Source organism: Poecilia reticulata, chromosome 12 (genome assembly GCF_904066995.2).
Source record: "Poecilia reticulata chromosome 12, P_reticulata-male-v2, whole genome shotgun sequence".
In the NCBI taxonomy this organism is placed as follows: Eukaryota; Metazoa; Chordata; class Actinopteri; order Cyprinodontiformes; family Poeciliidae; genus Poecilia; species Poecilia reticulata.
Window position 1 is genome coordinate 7976600 of NC_088841.1, and position 22502 is coordinate 7999101.

The following is a 22502-nucleotide window of genomic DNA, read 5'->3' on the forward strand; positions in this document are numbered from 1 at the left end:
TTTTCTTCTTCTCCCTAAATCGATGGGAAGGATGGGTACAGTTTTCAGAAGATGGGAGGGGCTGAAGCTCCTCTGAAGTGGTAGGGTGGAGTGGTTTGCAGGGCTCCGACGCCAGGGGACACGGCTCTTAAAATGCTGGGGTCCCCTCTTTTCTGTCAGTGATGGTTGTGTAACCGAGTCCACAAATGCATAATGTCAGCATTTCATTCAGATATGACTTAGAGCTCAAATCCTTGATGCACCGTTATATGGAAGGTGACATTTAAGAGGTTTTCTTGTCTCTTGGAGGTCAAGAAGTCAGGCTTGGGTCTGGCCTTTAAGTATTATTAGCAACCTTAAGACAGCCTGACATTGCTGGTGGTCTGCTGCGATGTTCCGACACCAGTCTTTGAGCTGAACAGGTGGCTTCTTCTGTATGTCGTACACAGGAAGTGTCCGAGATTGTGCTGAGCTTGTGAATTTGTAGTCATAATCACCACTTTGGTGTCCGTTTACAGCAGAGAAAAAGATTGTTTGTCCTTTTTAGCTCATAAACATGTGAAGTAGCTATGATTGTCTCTTCAGTTCCTTGTTGCTTGTCCAAACCATATATCTGTGTAATTTTTGGATCTGTCATTGGCTATTTCAGAATATTTGAATTGCTATTGCTTTTAGAGGATCAAAGAGGAGATGGAGCTTAATGCTGATGCTGCAGGCTGAATAAAAAAAAAAAGTCTATCAAAACTTACATCACTCATGTAAAGGATCCTCAGGGCACTGATTTGCTTCTTGAAACTTGAAGCTGACATGTGCCAGTAAAGACTCGATGATTGAGTGGTAGTAACATAGCAGGTACATGAAAAGCCTGTGTAAACTAATTATCTCCTCCGTCAACGTTTTTCAGTTTTACTATCGTGCTCTTTGTCATCGCAAAGTACAGCATTGGTAATCTTAAAACACTGTGACACGTAACGTTTCACCCCCAAGTCAAGAAAGGTTTAACTTTCCTATTATTCAGCTGTAGTAGTCTTTTTTTGCTCATAATTAACAGCCTCCTACCTCCCAAGGCTTAGTTTTAGTGCAGTTCCTTTGAAAGGCTTGCACAGATATACAATAAAAGCATTGCAAGAGGCACAGCTATTGCTATGACTGCTTGAGTATGTTGACATTTGCAATAAACATGTTGAAACACAACATGTTTTTATTATATCCATTCCATAATGATCACAATTCCATGCCTGAATGAGAAGTTACTTGCATTATTACAGCACTTTAATTAAAAACAACAAAGTGGCGATCGATGTTGGTTAACAGTGTTTCGCACACAGCTATGGGAGTTAGCATGTCCTCTCTGCCCATGTAATTAACTTAGATTTTAAAGTTAAATGCTTGGTTTTATGGAAGGAATGAGAGTATGGGACCTCTGCTGGACTGGTGACCTCTTGCTTTAGTCTGCTTTGACCTGAAACAGAACGAAATACATAGAAGGCGAATCGATTCACTTAATAAGAGAGATGTTTTCTTAACAAGAACACACTGTCATTAGAGCACTGAGGTTTGATTTTCAATTTGATTTTTACACAGAATTCAAAACAGGACTTGCTAAGCTAACGATAGCCTCTTGATCTTGATCTAACATCACTGTATAGAACTTTATCTTTTTATATTATTGTGTAATATAGCTTAGCATACATTTTCATATGGGCTGCCATTTAGCTATATCACTTAAAATAAGAAATAGGTGTTGTCAAAATCATCTTTTTACACAGGATAAAGCTCACTAGGTTGTAATTTATCATTACTTAAAACATCTTACTGAATTGCAATGTAAATAGATCACCTTTATCCGACAGCAACTAAACTGAGTTTAATAAGGAAAGTTCAGTTTTCACAGTCTTCTTGCGTTTTTGATACTGGCCAAACATTTACTCATTGCAGCCCAGCAGCCTAAATGACTTTTCAACCACATTTAGACTTCAATAAACATATGCACGTTCACGTCTTTTCACCTGTTTCATTCTACAATTCTATGTTGTGTAGACAGAAAGTTTTCGTTTTCAAGGAAATATTTATTGTTGAGAAAAAAATTATTTCTGAGGTTAGCCCACTGTGCTAACAGACTTAAGCATTTTTTTTTTTTTTACATAAAACCAGATATTTGTAAAAGTAAAGAAAGTAAAAACAAAATGGTATTTGTTGTGGTCCTTCTGGTCTTTATCATTAGCTAGTTTCTGCTGGTGTTCTGACAACAAAATAAGCTATTAAATCAAGCTATAGAGAGATTTGCTAGCAATGTGCAGACTGTTTACATACAGTGTGTCAACATAATGTATGTTGAGTTTTTCATACTCCTGTTGATGGGAACAAAATACCCAGATAATCATCCCACTGAAAGCTAATCAGGCTATGCTAGTGAAAGTTCACGGCTCATTTGGAACGCCATTTTGTTTTACTGTTAGAAAGGAAACTTTAAGACTTAGTAAAAGGTATAACACCAGGCCTGCAAGTCACTGAGACAAAGAAGGAGAAGAAAGGTCAGAGTTCAAAAGTGATTGCTAGATCTTTCATGTTTGTCAAGTTTAGCATTTTATCATCAAAAGAAGGGGGATTCTTTCTCTATGGAGTAGTTTTTTTTGTGCTTGTTTCAATAGATTCCCTTTTGGCTGTGCTGGAGGAAGTGAGACTAAGACGAAAAGTGAGGTTTCATTTAATGAAAAGAAGCTGCACAGTGGGATGTTGAGGAACTTTGAAGTCTATTTTCCAACTTCAATCTAAGGCAAACTATTATTTGCCTTAGATTCAGAATTCAATGAGCGTGTCCAGGTTGTAGCAAGATCATGTTTTTAGATTGCATGCAAGCAGCAATGTTTTCTTTGGATATTAATTCATTTATTTCCATCTACCACAGGTTTTATTTATAAGAAAACCTCATGGAAATGGTTTGTTTCTGACTTTCTCTAAATTTGATTCAATTGATTAATCAAATTTCACTTTCAACGGTTTTTTTTTTTTCCACAGCTGGAAATTCACACAGGAACAGAACCCAGTCATTAGAAATACTGAAAAAACATTCTTTGAATACCTTGCGCAAATGAAAACAAAGCCATATGTTAGCAAAACCCGTAGGTGACATATGGCAGCAGTCGAAGAGCAGTTGTGTTTGGGCAACGTCAACAATATATTTTCAGGAAGTGGGAATTAATGTGATGAACTTATATGTGTTTAAGCCTAATGCAAGTTTAAAAGGGATAAACAGAAGACCTTGCTGTTTCTCTGAGCGCCTCCCCATCTGGATTCGATAAGTTCCATTGTGCTGTCTGCTAAGCCCTCCAAAAAGCCAAAGTAATGTCTTCCAGATGTTTTCCTCCCATTCTTGGTGGAACAGAGGAACCATGAAAAAACAAAAAAAAGAAAAACTCAGTTGCGTTTTCTTTCAAGAGAAAATACGCCATTGTGTGTTGGTTTTAGAAATAATTTCTAATCAAATAACAGTGACACAGTTATAGAGGGGTTTAGGAGTATAATAGCAGCATATGCCTTTTATTTACCTAGTTTTGTACTCGTTACAACCAGGGTCATTAAAAGGTTCTTTTTGTTGATGTGGGCTGACTTTATGGCAGGGTTAAAGGTCTACTGCAGCTGGTTTTCATCTAGAGTTGCCCTGTGTCTGGACAACTCTTCTTCAAAAGGATATTTTATGTATTGGTCATTTCTGCCCTTTGGCTTTGGCTTTTTGATGAAGCTAGTAAATAGCGAAGTTCAGAGAAGTGACCCAATGCCGGCAAGATGAGCTCATAGGGCTTCTTGGCGTTTTATGTGCAATGATAGCAGGTGGTTTTCCTGGAGCGTGTTGCCAAACTGGGCTCATCTGGATTTATGAAATGATGCTGATTAATGTCTCTTACCTTATTAGAGTACAACTTATTGAAAGCTGGATTAAGGATCAGGTTTAGAGAGTCATCTTTCATCCAGTTTAACCACCTTCTCTTATCCAACTCAGACTCATTTGGTGGAATTTGGGTCTGCTGGTTCTTACACGGTGTCTTTTAGCTCTCCTGAGGTCATGTCCGACAATATCAAATATGCGGCCATGAGAGAAAGTGGCTTCTTCTGTGTGCCTATTGCCTTGGTGCAGAGGAAGGAATCTGGGGCTGCATGGAGAGGCAGTGACCCTGTAAGTGCATGTGCCACTTCAAGTCTGTAAATGCAGACTTTGTGGATAAGAGACACTGTAAATCAGCTTTAATGCATGATAACATGGCAAATACAACAAAATATGCAGGACAGATTTTTGACCCGGTGAAGATCCTTTGTTCGACACAATCAGCGTATTATTTGCCATGCATGTTCTGTCGCTGATTATCTTCAAGTCTAATTTAGACTAAGCATTTATCTGTTGTTTTAAAATTGTCATGGTGCAGAGCGCTTGGTTTTCAGAAATTTTTCTGATTTGTTTTTCTCCCTATGTGCGTCTCTTCTCCAAATTAAGGTTTTGGGGATGTGATGCAACCCCAAACACTTGCGTTTGGGATTTATCAGTATGCTTTGTTGCTGTACGTTGTGCACGGCAGCGTGAAACTCTGCATCTGGTCCAGACTTACAAGCTCTGCATTCACTTTAGCTGTAAAACAGTGCTTTTCTCTGTAATGGGTATTATAATCATTGAGCATGGAAAGCAATGTATGACTCATCCTTTCCAACCCTATTCCCCCTTCTCCAGCCAGAGCCTAGCCACAACTTTGGTTGCAGAAAACTGAGTGTAAGCACTTTTTTTCAAAGTGGGAAGAAACAATGGTTTCTGGTCAGTCATGAAACTTTACTGTAGTCATATGCACTCTATTTTAAATTTATTAGGTGATGAAATTAGTTGAAGTTGTAATGAGAGGACATATATAGTAGGACATGGTTTGCCTAGTCAGCGGGATTTTGTTTTTCTCCGGGAAGCTTCATTTTGTCTTGTTGCAACGAGGGACTGAACTGGAGTTTTACTGCACACCGGTTATGTGTTTAAGCAGGATTTAAGGGATCTTTCTGACGGAACAAACCATTGACTATGGACAGAAGTCAATCTTTTGTTTAGTTTAGGATGAAAACAAAAAATCTTTGAGCACATCCTACAAGATGTGACTTAAATGCTGAAGGCTAAGTAATTAAATTGCTAAAGTCCAAAATCATGGTGAAAAGCAGGAAATCAAGGGATAAAACACATGCAAACTTTAAGGAAACAGTGAGTAATGGAAGACCATGAAGGCATAAAAGTTTCATACTACATGTAAATATGGTGTATAATATACAACTTTTCTGTACCCAATTATATAAAAACACGTGATGACACAAAGCAGTTTTCCTTAGATACAATGGCTTTGTGTTTTTATAAGGATGTTCTTGTTTTGACCAATTAGGTTTGTGCATGACACACACACCTCTTCTTGTTGCTATTGTCGGTATGCTTAGTGAGGTCCTCAGTAATCAAGCCCTGGTCACAGCTAGAGTTTAAGCCGTGGGACATCGATTAAGCTGTTCAGAGATAGCAAGTCTCTAGAAATTTTGTGTTTGGGGAAGTTGAAGAACGAGAACAAACTTTTTGACAGTTGAGCTAATCAGACCTGGCCTGGCCTTTCTTGGGAGGTTTGCCTAGGTTCCCAACTCTTGTTCACTCTGTGGGTCTTTCCACTGCAGCTGAGGAAGGTCGTCAGTGCTGTCCACTGGCCACTCATATTTTGTACTCCTTCCCTGCGGCCAACCTTAGCTACTGTGCCAATAAAGGTTGGCCTTTATTCTGCCCAGGTTCTCATCAACAGACAGAGAATCTCTCTTGTCAGGTGGGACACACTTGGGCATGTCCCTTAACCACTTCAACCCAAGTATGCTGTCCAGGAGGGCTGCTTTGAGGGCTTAGTGGGTGCTTGATGCCAGGCAGTGTCTGTGGGTTGGGTATGAGAATGCTGTGGGTGTTTTCCGTGCAATAAAGAGCAGTTTTCAGTGTGGTCCCCTTGCTACCCAGCTGCTATCCCTCTCACTAGTGGTTTCTGTGGTGGAGTGGGCTCTCATGCTGCCTTGTTTCCCGTCATCAGTTGATGGATATCCTTAGTTCACAGTTGATGGAGGTCTTCAGCAGGGTTGGTGGGACACCTTTTGTGACCAGGGAATTTTCTGTTGGGGTGGCTGCTGGGACAATCCTTACAAAGTAGTTTTATTTATTGACTTTATTTCAAGAGATTTGCTGTTGGGCTGCACATGTAGGTTGCATAAAAGCACTATAATTGCTAACTGTATTAAACAAACTACCTAAATGGATAGTGAGTTAGCGGTATGTATTTGGGCAACTGAATTCTTGCAATTACTTCTCAGTAGCAGTCTAGTCAACAGTAATAATGTGATTCTAAAGTATCACAGTAAGAAATGATTGTAACACAGTCCACCACACGGTTACACTGATGTGCTGATTTCGATTATTACAGCACAAACATCTTTTCAACATGTTAGGATGTCATGAATATATCTTCTATATGTTCTCAGACAGATGTTGAGCTAACAAGGTACAGAAATATTCACTGCTAAGGAAAAACATTTTAGGAGATGAAACATGACAAACAGAGAAATCAACACAATTGCTTAATCTTGGTGAGCTACTCATATTGACTCCTATATTAAAATATATGGCAGAAATGAACATTTTGACCACCTCCTGGTAGTTTACTGATCTCTAAAACTATCCATCCATCCATTTTCTTTACACCCTTAGCCTCCTGACTACCAGGAAAAAAAATATTGTCCAATCACCATTTGTTTTAAATCCCACAGTATTTGTAAGGTTTTATGCACTTACTTTGTCTCTTCCCAAAAAATGTGTTATTACTGATAAATGCCATTTTTATGAATTAGAAAAAGGTATGTACAAAAGTCCCACCCCTTCACATGTGGTATCATTGAAAAGCCCTAAATGTCCTCTCCAGATACCAAAAGGTATTAATTCAGTAGAATGCAGGGGGTGGGAGATATTCAAGTTTAGAAATATCCTCTACAGAGGACAAAAATGAACTACTGGTAGTCAGGAGGTTGGTGGGGCCGGGAGGGTTGCTGGTGCCCGTCTCCAGCTAACGTTCTGGGCGAGAGGCGGGGTCACCCTGGACAGGTCACCAGTCTGTCGCAGGGCAACACAGAGACACACAGGACAAACAACCATGCACACACACACGCCTAGGGACAACTTGGAAAGGCCAATTAACCTTACAGTCATGTTTTTGGACTATGGGAGGAAACCGGAGAACCCAGAGAAAACCCACGCATGCACAGGGAGAACATGCAAACTCCATGCAGAAAGACCGGGGCCGGGAATCGAACCCAAAACCTTCTTGCTGCAAGGCAACAGCTCGACCAACTGTGCCACTGAGCAGCCCCATCTCTAAAACTAAAATATCCTTTTACACAAAAGTTGGTGGACTTTGGAGGGAATCATCCTTTTATATTCTTCTATAACTTAAGAATTTGTGAAAACCTAAGATTTGCTCAGCTTTGTTACTGATATACCTATGTGGGCAATTTTTTTTCAACATTTGATTTAATTCTTTTTTTTATGAGCTTAGTAAAACATCACAAATGACCACACACACACTTGCACTAAAGCAATTCTTATGTTATTTACAGTTTTGTTGAGTTACACAGGATATTATCGAGAGGTCAATCTAGGGCAGTAACTCCATTTACTAAATAATACACATTACATAGATTATTTACATATAGACTGACGTTTTCAAGCCTTTAATTCTGTTACATGGGATGATTTTCCCCTTGCAGCTAATAAAAACAACAGTTAATTTTAAATTATCTCACAGAAAAAACAACTTTTTTATATATAAAGATGTGAAGAGCCAGCTATAATATCTGCTTTTGAAAAAGAACTTTTAATTTGACAAATGAGCCTTATGAGAATGCATACTCAAATTGATTGGATATGACTTTGCATAAGTATTCAAAGTGCATAGTCAGCTGTGTTTACACCTTGGGTGGCTTAATTAATATCACTTGAACTCAAGGCTAAAGGTTCAACGCACATCCTGTGTCGTTTATTTCAGCTTTTGCTAGTTTCTTTCTCTACAGTTGTTGTTTGTTCTGTGTGAGCTTCAGCTAACTTGTACTGCCAAGACGTAAAGCACTTGAACTGCTAAAAGAGGAATGCTTTTAAGTAATAGAAATGTGAAAGTAGCATTGAATAACTTCCACTTTTTTCTTTATTTGTGGACTTTCCCTGAAAGTATTTGAGTGGTGTTGGAACAGAAAGTAGGTATCTGGTTTTGGCTGATTTATTGTACGATTCAGGGATAGTAGCAGGATCTTATTTGCACATTGACTTCTGTTCCCCCACAGGGTTGATGTTGCTCAAGTGAGTCACCCGTTAAAATGTCAGTAGCAGATAAATTTATGCTCGACTTGGCTGTCACTTCAACTACTGCGTGTTATTTGGCAAATCCTGACATCGCAAGTTATTTCGCTCCGTTTTGAATTCAAGTGTGTGAAGCGACTCAGTGAAGAATTATTAACAGGCAGTAAATATTCCTTTTTGTTTTTTTGTTTACGTTTCTTAGATTTCAAAAATTATTGATAATACTGTAGTTTAATCTTGAAAAGTATTCTGTCAAATAACTTTGACGTCCAATTAGAAGCATGTAGTCAGCAATCTAATGTTTATCAAATAAATTATTATAATTGATTCAGCTGACTACCCAGTTCTGTGATGTATTTTTAATGCAATTTAATAGTGTCACCAATAGCTGAAGGGAAATTACTCCTATACTAATAAACATAAAATATAATAAACACTGACTTTGTTTTTTGACTTCATCACTCCTTAATGTGAGCTTAACAATCTTTGTCTCTTAATAGACAGAAGCAAAGCAAAATTTTCCCCCAAAACGGAGTAAATGTTTGTTTTTCTTTATCACAATGTTGTCATATAAATTTAAGAATGTATCTGCAAGTCAAAAAAAACAGCAACTGGGAAAATCATGGTAAATCAGTTTTTGAATTTATCTTTCACATGCTAATGTTGAAATGGATTTAGATTTACAGTATTTTATTGTCTTACAGTGATAAACTTAAAGAAGTGATCTGTTTTTTACCAACTTACCACAGAAGCAAATTGATTTGTATGATGTGAAACATGGAAAAAAAAAAAAAAAAAAAAAAAAAAAAAAAAAAAAATATATATATATATATATATATATATATATATATATATATATATATATATATATATATATATATATATATATATGCAACTGCTTCTTTAGAAGCAACTGCTTCTAAAGAAGCAGTTGCATGTTTTACAGTCATCTGAAGTCATCTCGGTGGTTTCCAGGCAGCCATCAATTGCCTCCAAGAATAAGCTAAAGTACCTCTCTTATGGAAGTTGGTCCACATGGGAGGGCGAGCTCACAAAGGTGTAGTGTTTTTATTTTTATATATATATATATATATATATATATATATATATATATATATGTGTGAAATTTGGGGGAATTACTGAGAATTCACAGTGAACCCCACAAAATAGTACAGTGGGCTAGATCTAAGTTTATTTTTTTTGGCCTTTTAGTACTCATTCATAAAGCACAGTTCTAGTTTTTGAATGAGAAATGATGAAAATGAGTGTAGGAGTCCTTGAGAGCACTAATGATGATGAAACTCTTGTTATGTGGGAACACATTCTCTATTTAGATTGATTCCCATCATCCTAACGTCATCAGGAAAAACAAATCACTGGCTTCGCTCATGCAAGTGATAATCAAAAAACAGAAACGTCTCGGTAGAGTGCAGGATTTGTTATAAGTAGATTTCTCCTTATTGTTTCTTTTCAGCGCATTTCTTCTGGAATAATAATCATGTGCTGTGGGCTCTCTTTCGCCATAAATTTCGAAAGTGTCAGCCAGTGGAGCCGTAACTGCAGCTGGAGACGGAAAGCTTCGCAAGTCGCAGATAAAACTGGCAGGCATTAAAATGCATTTGAGGGTGGTTATTGGGGGGGGGGGGAAACAAAAGTTAATGAAACTGAAAGAAGAAACGGCGGAAATAGGATGGGAGAAACACAGATACCATGGCAGAGATAACGGTAATCACATATGTGCCTGAAAATGACTATGTCTGTACTTCTTTTTCTTCCTTTTTTTTTTTGCTGTAAAATTAGCATTCTGAGGTGCACCGTGGAATCTTGAGTCAGTTTTTCCATCTCAGTCTGTGGAGGGAGGCAGACAGTGATTTATCTGCGCTGCTGTGTGCTGCAGCACGGAGACAGTGAAGTAAACCATCTGGTATTCCCACTGTTAAAGAAATAAAAAGGCTGTTCAGTGCACCGAGGCTCGGAGTACACAACAGACACTCTGGGTAGAAAATTGTTTTGTCACATCTGTGTGCATAAAATGCATCAGATACTGTATGCAGGACTCATGGTGATTGTTTTAGTGTCATGTCATCAGAATGTGTCGTCCATAACTAGAAAAGTTGTTGAATTTTGCCACGCACAATGAAAGATGACTAAATACTACCACTGCAGTTTTTTTTGAGTGTTCAGCTCTAAATTAAAGTCACCTAGTCAGCATTTTCATTCAATGATTTGTATTGCATATTTTCAGAAAATATTTGTTAAATTGACCTAGATTACTGTTAGGTGTTGCATATTGATGTTTGCAAGTCTACATTAGCTATAAGCTAAACAAAAGTTTCATCAAAACCAGAATTTTGTTGCGTTTAGCTGAACGTACGCACAAAACTCAAAATTTGTTGGCCATTTGTTTGCATTTATCTAACGAAGACTTTATCAACAGAATCGTAAAGCTGCATTTTAATAAAAACATATTTGCGTCATCTAATGTCACTTAGCCTTATTAATGAAATACAAAGTTTCGATGAGCCCTTCTTCATAATGTAACACAGTTGCTTTGTATTCTCCACGAGAGTTTGAACTTTCAGTCTGTAGCAGATTTGGAAACTGAAGCAATTACAACAAAGATGCAGAATTTAAACAGACGAGGTGTTTGTGCCTCCACCATCGTTTTCAGCCTTAGAGAAGAGAAAACATCATTAGTGTTTTCATAAGTTTATCGCCATCATGAGAGGAATGCAGAGGATGGGATCTACTGAGGGATTCCTCATAACAGTGCAGAACTCAGTGTGAATATCTCAGAAGGTCAGAAGGAATCATTTGCACAAAATCTGTACGTTTTTTTTCGCAGATCTTTCCGAACCAGCCTTGTCAAAATTTGTTTAGTTTTATGTGCCATGTTCTGATTCTTCTGTTTTGACAAATTGTGCTACAAAACCCATAGTTTATGATTTTCCACCTCCACTTTCTCAACACTGGTAATTTTTTTGGGGCTTTTCTCAGACAGTCTGGTAGCTGGCTGTGTTTTCTATTCAAACTGCAGCATGGAAAAAAAAAAAACGTATAACTTTCAAAGGTCACACATAGCTAAGTCTTGGAGGGAGCAATTTGGAGGCGTGTGCGCATACCCCTTTCCGTTTGGTGAAAGCAATGCCTGAGCACAATATGCTGTTCTTGAGCATGGTGAGAGTGGCAGTTACACAGTAATACCCCTCGATTCAAGCTGACTGTGGTCGAAGCCAGACCGGTGGCTAAACACAAGCGAAGGCGCAGTTCAGGAGTGGTACTATAACTTAACTATCGAGCTGCCAGCCTGGTGTGTGGTCATAATGAGGCTGTACCCTTAAAATCAAGCCTGTGTTTTTAGTTAGACTTCAGAAAGGACACAGTGTCACTGGTGCAACCGTCCTCCCCGATGCCCCAACCAGAACGCCATGGTGCCACCAGGATAATAAACCTCCCTGCGGTGGTTTTCACGCCTGCACAAAAGAGTTGGGTAATTTTCAAAAGCTATCACACACAATGGGCACTCTTAATAGACACTAAATGTCCCAGAAGTTTTGCTCGGGCAGCTTTTTAACGTTGTTTTTCTAGTGTAAAGGAGTGCAAGTTGAGGAGGAGTTTTTTTGTGTGTGTGTGTGTTTTATTGGGCGTAATGTGATTGGCTTGAAAAGTTATGCAAGGCGAGACAAGCAGATAGGATTAAATTTGTTTTACTGTGGCTAATTTAGTGTCAGCTAGTTGAGAGAGAATGATCTGAAATAAAGTTGTTTGATTGTTCTGCTTAGACATGCTGACTAAAGATAATTCTAATTCATTTATTTTTTTAATTACATAGCCAGTGTAGAACATTGGTTGGGGCTTTGGGATTCCATCAGAGCCCTCAAATTAGCACATTAGCGCTTCCTTGTAATTTTCATCTGGTCTATTGAACATATCCCGAAATGGTCTGAATATGACTGTAAGTGTTTTGATGTTAAGATTTCACTTGTTCTGTTATGTAATGGATTTAATTTTCTCGTGCGCGCTACCTAGCATAATCATAATTCCTGCTTTATGACTCCCCTGTCTGGTCACACAGTGGGAACAGAAAGGTCGCAGGTGTGTCTGATGTCATTGTTTTTGCTGTCAAATTTTTGACCCAACACCTCAGAGCTCTGGAATGTTGCTCTACATCAGTGGTTCCCTAACGCTTTCTCTTGTGCCCCCCCCCCAGTGGTTTCCAAACATTTTCTGGCCCCCCCCTGTCCCTGTCTTTGTCCCTGTAGCTGAACATAGACAACAACATCGGTAGCCTACAGGCTACTTGTTAAGCTTAAGCTGCTGTATTGATATTAGCTAGCTAGTCATCTTTTAGCTAACATTGCCTGCATCCAGCAGCTTTACTCGACTCAGTCAGTTAGTTTGGGGGGAAAACTGTGAAAAGTTCTTTGCGTTTTGCTGGTTTACTGCCATGATTCTAACACACCTGCGCAGCTCTGCACAGCAGCAGCAGCAGGTCTCCTTTGCTGCTGCACAGGTGTAAACCAAGCATGAGCGTCGTAGCGCTCATGTTTAAAGGCGGCTCGGAAAAACAGGTTACCACATGTTAACAACGGATTAAACAGTTTTAACTGCTGATAAAAGTGAGAGAGGACACAGATATGGGAGGTGTGGAAGCCCCTACTGTATCAAATTGACATAGGAATAATAGAGAGTTGGCCATTCTAAGGTAAAAACTCAGCGCATACAGTGTTCATGTGTTTTTTTTGTTTTTTTCATCAAGACGGCTTCCCGCGCCCTCCTTGCAATGGCACGGCGCCTCCCCTATGGGGCGCGCCCCACAGTTTGGGAACCTCTGCTCTACATGATATGTAAAAAAAAAATGAACATAATTATATGCTTCCTCTTTTTAAGGTCACATAGACCTGCTTTAAACAATTAAAGTAAAGACTGTAATTGTAACCTGGTGTACTCGCAGCAAGGTTCCAACTTTACGACAGTTGGCTTTGGGTTTTATAACAAAATCAGGTGAAAAAAAAACCAAACAAAAAAACCCCCAAGTTTTTCACCCTCCCTGCCGGTGATGCACTCTAGGAGGGGGAAGTCTCTCATCAGGCATTCTTGCTTTCGGCTGTGCTGGCTTCCAGGAGAGGCAGGGTCCTCTTTATGGCTGCTAATTACTCCATGTCCTCAGCCCTAGGTCAAGCATGTGCCTGAGAGTCAGGCCTCACCTCGAGAAGGGCCGACGAAGGAAGAGGACGGCTGGGGAGGCGGTCAGAAAATAAAAAATGTTAATCCCCTCCCACTCCCTCAAAGAAAAAGGTCATCACGCACTGGTTCTGCACAGCTCCTGCTGTCAAATAAAATGGTGCCGTTTGGAGTCACTGAGGGTTGTTAGAGACTGCGAGTGGGTGGGTTTATATGCGTGTCCACGTGCGTGTGTGTGCGCGTGTGGGGGTGTGTGTGTGTGGGGGGTGTGCGTGCGTGTGTGTGTGTGTGTGAAAATTGAGGGGAGATGAATACTTAGGGAGAATGGGATCCACTACAGTCGTGGCACTGAGCCATAACCAGGATTAGGAACCTGGCTTTTTAGCTGCTGTTCACTTACAGACTGAATGAAAGAGGTACACTAAGGTCAGACTGGGAGAGGAAGATATTTATTATTGCAAAATGTAAGCTAGTCTTTCGTCAGCAGGTAGTTTTAATGTGAGATTTGCAGTATTTTTTGATTCATGAATTGATTGACATTTGGTGGTGTCTTTCTCGTGCGCAGACATTTTCTATTTTGCAAAGATACAAAGGATCGATCACTTTTTAACTAAGGCTCTGATCTGTTGATGCAATCAAAATGCAATCATTGGGAACAAATTTCTGATTTGCCTGTAGGCCTGATCCACCCATTCAGATTTTAACCAATTCTTAGATTAGTTTTTTGTTTTAAACACGGCAAAACAGACAAAAATATGTTGCATCTCTTAATATAGTCATTGTTTTGAATCCACCAGAAGATGAAGAATTTGCAATGTTATTGATGCTTTGAACTATGCTTGAACTTTATTAAGTCCACAAAAGCTGCCTCAACCTGCACGGTGTTGACTGATGCATTTTCAAACCTGATCCAGAGGGAGTTTTTAGCTTTAGTGCATTCGATGAATAGGATTACCCCCTCCAACGCCTCCCAGATTTTTCAATATTTGACCTGCCATGCACTGATCAGAGCCAATCAATGACAATCTGGCAAATTGTGGTACACAGTTCGCCATTTTTTTTTTCTGTATTTTTGTGTGAAAGTTGTGTCAAATATGTGGCAGACGGGCAAAGAGCGAATGTACACAAGGCAACGTCGTATAAACACTCTCTGTGTACTTGAGGTGAACCTGCCTCTCGGATATGAGGGTCTGTGTGGTTGAGGTGAAAAAGTATTTTTAGCATCCACTTTCAGTGGTGTTGGTTCCTCAAGGGACCTGGCGCATTAAGTTGGTAAACATCTCAGTTTAACAAGGTGGGATTGAGCGCCATACCTGCGGCTTGGAACGCGGTCAGGAATGCTTCCGCTGCCAGGTCGACCGCCGGGTGACCGAAATCTGTGAATGAAGGAGTCTCTGATAAAGTGTAAATCAGTGAACGGAGTTGAAGTGATAATGTTTGCTTTTGCACATTTCTGAAGTCCCCCACTGGTTTTAGATGTTTTTTTTTTCTTTGAACCATTTCTTGGTGGAAAAAAAGTAGACATCTTCTGTCTCTCGCCGCAGTTTTTGGGAAGTTTTATTTGCACTTGGCCTGCGGACAAGAGCAGCTCTGTCTTTTCTTAGCCTTTCATTGTAGACTAACTAAAGTTGCACAATTAAGGGTTTTGCTGACGAGCAAAACCCATTTACCCTAGAAAGACTGTTAATGTGGCCAGGCACTCCACTAAATGGCTGATACTTCAGTATCTGACCAGTTCACTCCTGACTATTGAGTTTCCTATGTGTCACCTTCAAATATTGTCACATTCAGATCCATAAAAATATAAAACACAACTGACCAAGTTAGGGGTTTTAAAAGGAACTTAAACCATTTGGTGTGGTTAGCTATCTGCATATGGCTGATCAACATACATATCTGAATGTTAAAAGGAGACCTGCTGCTGCTGCTGTGCAGAAAACTGATTTATGTGGTCAGCTTTCTTTCTGTCTTCAAAGATTACGATTGAATATATAAGAACAGCATTCAGAAATATTTTTCTAGCCTTCCTGCCCTCTGGAGCATAGGGACTCCCAACCTGCCATCATGACAAATAATTACATTTCAAAATGTCTGCAGTATGTTATAAAATAACATTTATCACTGTTGACGCTGCATGCCCTTGATAATCTTTACCTTTACTCTGCGTAGGTCCAAAACTGTCAATTTTGAACGAGTAAATAAAGCAACTTAACTGACATACTGAGATTTTAAGACTTGCTCTCATTCGCTGTCTTGCAGCCTGAGTGAACCACAGGCATATGTCAACACTGAAGAGTGTTGTCAGCACAACCCGGTTTCGCTTATGTATAGAATACTCACGGATTGGAAAAAGATTGGATTTCTGAGTTTTCAACCAAAAACAGTGAGACCTAATTCAGCAAAAAAGATTTCAGCTAACAGCTAATTTAGCTATGCATTGCTTGTTTAAAAGCTCCTTCTACTGCTGTTTTGCAGTCCAAATAAACTGTATTCACTTATCAAGTGAGTTATCAGTATTGGTGTTCTGTTACGACCTACAACCCAACAAAAATGGCTTTGAACGTTCTTGGCTGCCGCTGGTTTATGTTTGATCGGTTTCGTTCAAATGCAGACAACTGTAACATTAGAAGAGCATTTTTCAGATATATGACAGTGTAGTTTATTTACATGGAAGGCCATGAAACTCTTGTAAATTAGCGATGAAGAGGAGGCTTTCAACCTCTCAGTGGAGAGGCCTGAAAAAGCCAAACTCAAGTCTGCATCCAAATAAGGAGATGGGGACAGTGTTGGTAACAGAGACGACATGTGAGTATAGGACGAAAACGGAGCCTTTGACCGAATGGTTATATGGACTTTACTTTCAGAGTGGAGTTCTGTAGTTTTGTCTTTAATCTGACCACCCTTAAGCTCCATTACTTAGAGCGATGGTGGTCACTGTGTTAAGTGTAGGCCAGCTCTGTGCAGGCCTTGTAGGGGCCTCGGTACAACTGTAAACCATTGGTTTATCTGTTTGAAGCGAGACACGGTTCTGCTGGATGTTGGCCGGTTACCGAGAGATACTGTTGGATCGAAGCGGACTGCTCTGACATTTATGGAGAGTTTGAAGTGTCTTATTGAGAAGGTTTTAGTTGCTTCTTATAGTGTTCCTATTTTTGAGCTGCAGGCATTTGGTTCCTATAAACTGTGCGCAGCTAATAAAAATCAAACTTAAATCACAATCCAGCGTTGACAACAATAATCTCATAATATTATATAAAGTTATTCTGTTGGCTATGAACCAACTGGAATGTAATTCATTTAGCTCACAAAATGAATGCAAGAAATTGTGATTCTGCATCAGATGCTAGTTAAATATTTGGCCAGCTAGATTGAGTATCAGTCTCTCCTGAAGCCCACAAATGATAGAGATCTTAGTACAATATCACAGTTGCATGTTTTACTAATATTATTATGCCCTATAAGATCGGGTTCCCGAGAAAGCTATTAATATTTCTCCATCTGTTTTAGCAAGTAAACAATCCCTGTGTTTTGTTTTTCACCTATTTTTCATGCTTACCTTGTTCTAAGGTGGCCAAAAAAATGTGTTAAAATGTTTTTGTTTCAAAAATGGACTAAATGGTCCATAAGTGCAGCCTATTTTGAAATAGTTATTCATTGCAACGCTGATAGGAAGCTAGAATGCAGGCGCTACCTTTACGTCATTAACGGCTAACATTTAACCAGTCAGTATTCTCAATATTTACAGATTGTTCGGCTCTTGTGTGTTCCTCTTTTACTTTTTATAATTCTCCCAAATACTGCCAAATATAAGTTCAAAATGGAGGCTGATTAGCCGAGTGTTTTCAGCTGACCTATAGCGTCCTTCTTGGTGACTCCATTAGCACAACAGAGCAACTCCAGAACCACTTCCTTTCTCACTTCAAAATAAGAGTCTCCAACATGGAGAGAGCAAGGTCTAATTTGACTAATCATTAACTATGTATAGTCACATTACAGACAAAGTTCAATTGGGGTGGGCATGCATCAAATCCTTTTTCATGAATATTTTTTATTATAAGAAATTTGATTTATCGTTGGCACAATAAATTCCAATTTATTATGTTTATAAACCCCGGAAATTTTTTTTTTTTTTTTTACCACAGCTTGTTCCATGAGAACATTTATAAATATCAGTAAATTGAGAATATGATTAATAGAGCTACTCTGCTCAGTTTGGTGATAGAAATCACATGTCTTTACATAAGAGGTGTCCTGATGAAGGCTATCTCAGTTTTTCAGGAGCAGTATTTGACATTCAGTCAAAACATACAGTTACCTAAAATTTTTAAAAATCTTTTTCTCTTTTTCATGATCACTTTTATCACAATAGTACCACAAAATATTGTGATAAAATTTTAATTCCATATCGTCCACCCCTGTTTATTTTGGCAGGATTTTGTGTGATGACTACCTATCATGTCTATATTGTGTGTCTGTGTCATTCTTGCGGAGCCTTTATTAAAATGTAGCATCTTTATGCAAGTGATGTTTGGTGATGTTTTTCTGCATTTGTCCCTGCTGGATTGTGGAACCTCAAATGCTCAGAACTTCACAGAAATGCTACATGATGCGTCTGGAACCCAGTCACGCGAATAAGCTTCTAAACAGAAATATTGCACGTGTGCACAAACCGAATAATGATGGATGGATGAGGGAATGTTTCCCATCAGATAACAGTGTAACATGCGCCTTTATTACTGCGCTGCGGAGGTCTGAGAGTTAGTCTCGCTTAATCAGACACCCCTTTCATGGTGGATGATGGACATTTTGTGGCTGCTGGGTGGTTTTCTATCCCTCTGTTCATTGAGAGCTGATGACAGATAAATTGGTCTCTCTGTTTAGACCCTTCTTCTGCTCAAAAGCGGTGTCACTGTGTCGGATTCCCAGACAGGAGTGCGACACCACCTGTCTGTCGCACTCCTTGTGCCTCTAGCAGAGAGGTAGGTGAGCTTTTAAATTGGAGGGTGGGGTGCTTCATTTGGTTAGGTAAGTTGCCATCACAAATGCCTGTTCTTGTGCCTATCATTACCTCCAAAGCATTGTTGGGATCTGATTTAGAAAAATACTTATTAAGTTCAGATCAAATTTTTTTCATTCTGCATTTCTGTTCCCAGCAAAAACGACTTCCCTGATTTTTCAGTTTTGCTGTGTTTTTTGTTTTTGAAGATGTGCATAAAACTCTTCATTTGGTTTGACAGAGTGGAAAACGTGAAAAGGCTTCGGGAGGTGCGTAAAGAAGTTTATTTACGCCACTGCACAGCTGTAGGAAAACATGTGCAGCTTAACTGTTTTTCAATGGAAACCTCTGTTTGAGGATGTTTTTTTAATTGATTTCTGCTGCATGTTAGTCACTCATAACCGCATCCAGCTGGAGGTTGTTACAGGTCTCCCCGGGCGGCTTTGAAGCTCAGCTGAAATGTGCTCGTTCATCATTTGACGTTTTTAGTGGCCTATTTAATTTTAAGTGGTTGTTTCTGTTACAAGTTGACTTTTTGAACAGTTTGTGCCTTTTGCAGTTTCACCTTGTCGGCTAAGATGTCACATTTGAGAAAGTGAAAATAAAACGCTGCGATAACATGGCTGCATACGTTTGCAAACCCGTTTCCAAACTAATACTTTTGTGCGAACTTTACGGCATAATTCCAGCATTCTTGATTTCATATCTAACATCATAGATTTTTTTTTAACCAAAAATGGACATAAACACAGGATGGGAACTAGTCATGGAGGTTTTTAAGAGGACTGGAGTAACACTGAGTTTCCAAAAAGTCCTGGATGTGTTCCTGTTCTATCTGAAGTAAGAAGTAGCAGGACAGAAATATTTAATTCCAAAGGGAAGAAGAACACCATGTCCACTGTGAAACATGGTAGTGGCAACATCATGCAATGGGTTTATTTTTCTTCTGATGGAACTGGGGTATTTGTCAACTTTTGCAAAAATGTTGAGCTGAAGTCCTCTGACAGAAGATGTATTTGATTTGAAGAGGGCAGAGGACAGAAGATGTTCTTAGGGTGTGTTCACACCAGCCCCGTTTAGTCTGCTTTAATCCAACCTTAGCTTGTTTGCCTAGAAAGTTTGATTGATGTGCAATCAAACTCCAAATTGCCAAACTATAAAAGCAGGAAGCAGGGAATTCTGGGTAAATACAACCAAAACAAGAGAGAGGAGTCTAGAGCTGGTAGGAGAAATAAAAGTGAAACCCACACTTGTTCTAGTCTGTTGCCTTTTTTGTTAGCATTTCCTGTAGAAGGAAGTTAAGCTTGTGTCTTCTTTGTCTGGTAATGTGACTATACATAGCTAATGTTTTTGTGCTGTTTCCTTCAGTAGTTCTTGGTGCAGCGCCACCACAGGCGAGATGGGAAAGTTTTATTTTAAGGGGTCGGTTTGTTTGATGCAGGTCAGTGTGAAAGTGAATTACACCTACTGAAAATGTAACAAATGTTGCAACTTTTGCTTCCAATCGAACCAATGCATTACGGTGTGAAGGCATTAAATTGATAGATTTGGAGACCTTTTGCAGGTTAGAATTGGCAAATACTATCAGTTCATGATGTGGAATGGTGATGTGACGCTTTAACAACATTTTCAGTGAAAATTTGCAGGATGAATGTAACGTTAAAGGTGGAAAAACATCCATCTTGGTCTCAAAACAGGTTGCGTGCGCTTTCGAAAGTTAATGTGAATGCTACATTCTTTCGCTTTTGTTTCTGTTTAAGTTTGAATTTGTGGCACAAGTTATCAGAAATCTCTACTTGTCTTCTTTTAAAGATGTTTCTTAACTGTGAGGTTTGTCCTGATGACCTGCACATATCTCTGCTTAGGAAGAAGAAAAACTTGCTATTGGTGTATGTCATCGTGTTGCTTCTGGCTGCACGAACAGCTGTTTGTCCTGGGCGGTTTTGGCACATGACGGTTGCGGTGCAGGGTCAATCTCCATGTCACATTGTTCTGACCCAGCGAACTCCTGCGGTGGCCCGGTCACAGCCAAGGCGACCGGCTCGAGAGTGTGCTAATTGCACGGTTGTGGTCGGATAGAGGCAAGCGGTGGACTTTGCAAGTGAGATGGTTGGAAGCGTGGGTTTTTCTGTGCGGCTTCAACCCATGATCATAGGAATCTATAAATGGGCACATCTCTGCTTTGTGCCTAAATGGGAAAACATAAATTTTCCCAAATGTGAATTGTTCTGCTGAGCAACCAACTCTTGTCTGAGTCAGCGGGACACTGGAAATAAAGAATGGTGAAAGAAATGCATATAATTTAACTTCAGTTTAGATGCAGGTATTTTTGGAACGCATTGACTCTGGTGTCAGTCCAAAGTGTACGCAAACCAAGCAGCTAGCTAGCTTCTTTGCCCCCCTGTATTTGCTTCCAACTCATTTGAAATACTTTGTGGAAAATAAGAAACAGTTTTTTGTGTCGTAAGCTATGCTTGTAATACAAGTGTGAACACATTTAATCGAAAGGAGGTATTAGTTTGCTCAAATTCTGTTTAAGGCCCCATAAAACTACTGCAAGCAATGTGATAAATACTGCATGATAAACCCTTAACATCTTTTTTGTGTGTCTGTTTTCTTCTCCGCAGCGGAACCAGCAGACCTCTTGAAGATTTTAGATTTTCACAATTTACCTGAGGGTGTTACAAAAACAACGGGTTTCTGCTCACATCGGAGGTCGACACAAGGACCCGATGTGGCGTACAAAGTATCCAAAGATGCCCAGCTCAGTGCCCCCACCAAACAGCTTTACCCAGGTGAGTGTCTCAGTCAAAGCACAGCGCACACAGGCAATAATAATAATAATAATAATAATAATAATAATAATAATAATAATAATAGTAATAATAATAATAGTTGCAGCACCTGTATTTCTTTACAAAAACAGACTATAGCTCACTTAACTTTGTTTTTTTGTTGTTGATTTTGGTTCTGTCGATTTTTAAGCAATTCTTTCATTTATTTTGACTGTACAAGAGTCATAAGGCATCTTTCTGTTGAGAAGAATAATTATTTATATTGAGCAAAAATGAGGGCGGAGTCACCTCATTTCATTCAAAAAGAGAGCAGTCGGTGTTACACAGCACTGCAGTTAAACTGGATTTTATAAAATAAAAACAAGACAATTACAGAGCTGACATATTAAACTGACAGTAACATCTTATATTAGTTTGATTACTGCCATAGAGTAGGTGTGGTTAGCAGTACTAGCTGTAAACATCAGTTTTTGTGTGAACTCCTTATAGACTCAGTAGATCCTTACCTCACTGATCAAATGTCTGAAACACAGCCAACATGTCCTGGTCAGTCAGTATGAATCCTGTCACTGATCAGGGCCAGTTAAGCTAGAAATGTTTGCAAGCCACTTCAGTCTACTTTAGGCCAAAACCTTTCTAAAACCTCTCCACCATTGATATAACAATCTGTTATTAGTTTAATTCACTTAAATTTGTCCAGTTAACTTAAATCCTGCATTTGATTGCAAATCCTGCTGCCTTTTTTTATTGGAAAGTAATGATTTCTTTTCCCTAGAAATCTGACAGCACATGAATCGGATCCCGCTCCTTTAATATTCCATGTTGTAGGAGGAGTCCGGACAGTGGGAAAGCAGTGAAAGCAGGGGAGGGCGAGAGGAGAGAGGGAAATGGGTGGGCGGCTGAGGGGAGTGGGGGTTCCACTTTTGCCTTGTTCTGCCGTGCTGACGTGGCTTAGCGCTGGCTGCTGTGGGGCGCTCTGCAGACTTGCTTTCCTTTCTCTCCTCCCTTTTCCCCTTCGCCTGCCTTTTACCCCCTCAAGCATCATAATTTCTCCTCCCTACTTGCGGTGTTTTTTTTTTTTTTTTTCCCCCCTTCTTCTGTTTTTATCTCATTTCCATCTAGTCAGACTTTGCCGAACTCTGAGGAGCCGCTGCGGTTAGGCTGA

The 22502-nt window shown here is 39.5% G+C and overlaps 1 protein-coding gene across 2 annotated transcripts in view; it reads left to right on the top strand.

The window, feature by feature from the left end:
- Positions 1-22502, top strand: part of col5a1 (procollagen, type V, alpha 1) — a 104254-nt gene that overhangs the window by 1278 nt on the left and 80474 nt on the right. For both annotated transcript variants that reach the window (XM_008423597.3, XM_008423596.3), the window contains exon 2: positions 21170-21337. In XM_008423597.3, coding sequence (XP_008421819.2) covers positions 21170-21337 — 168 coding nt within the window. The remainder of the gene's footprint in view (positions 1-21169; positions 21338-22502) is intronic.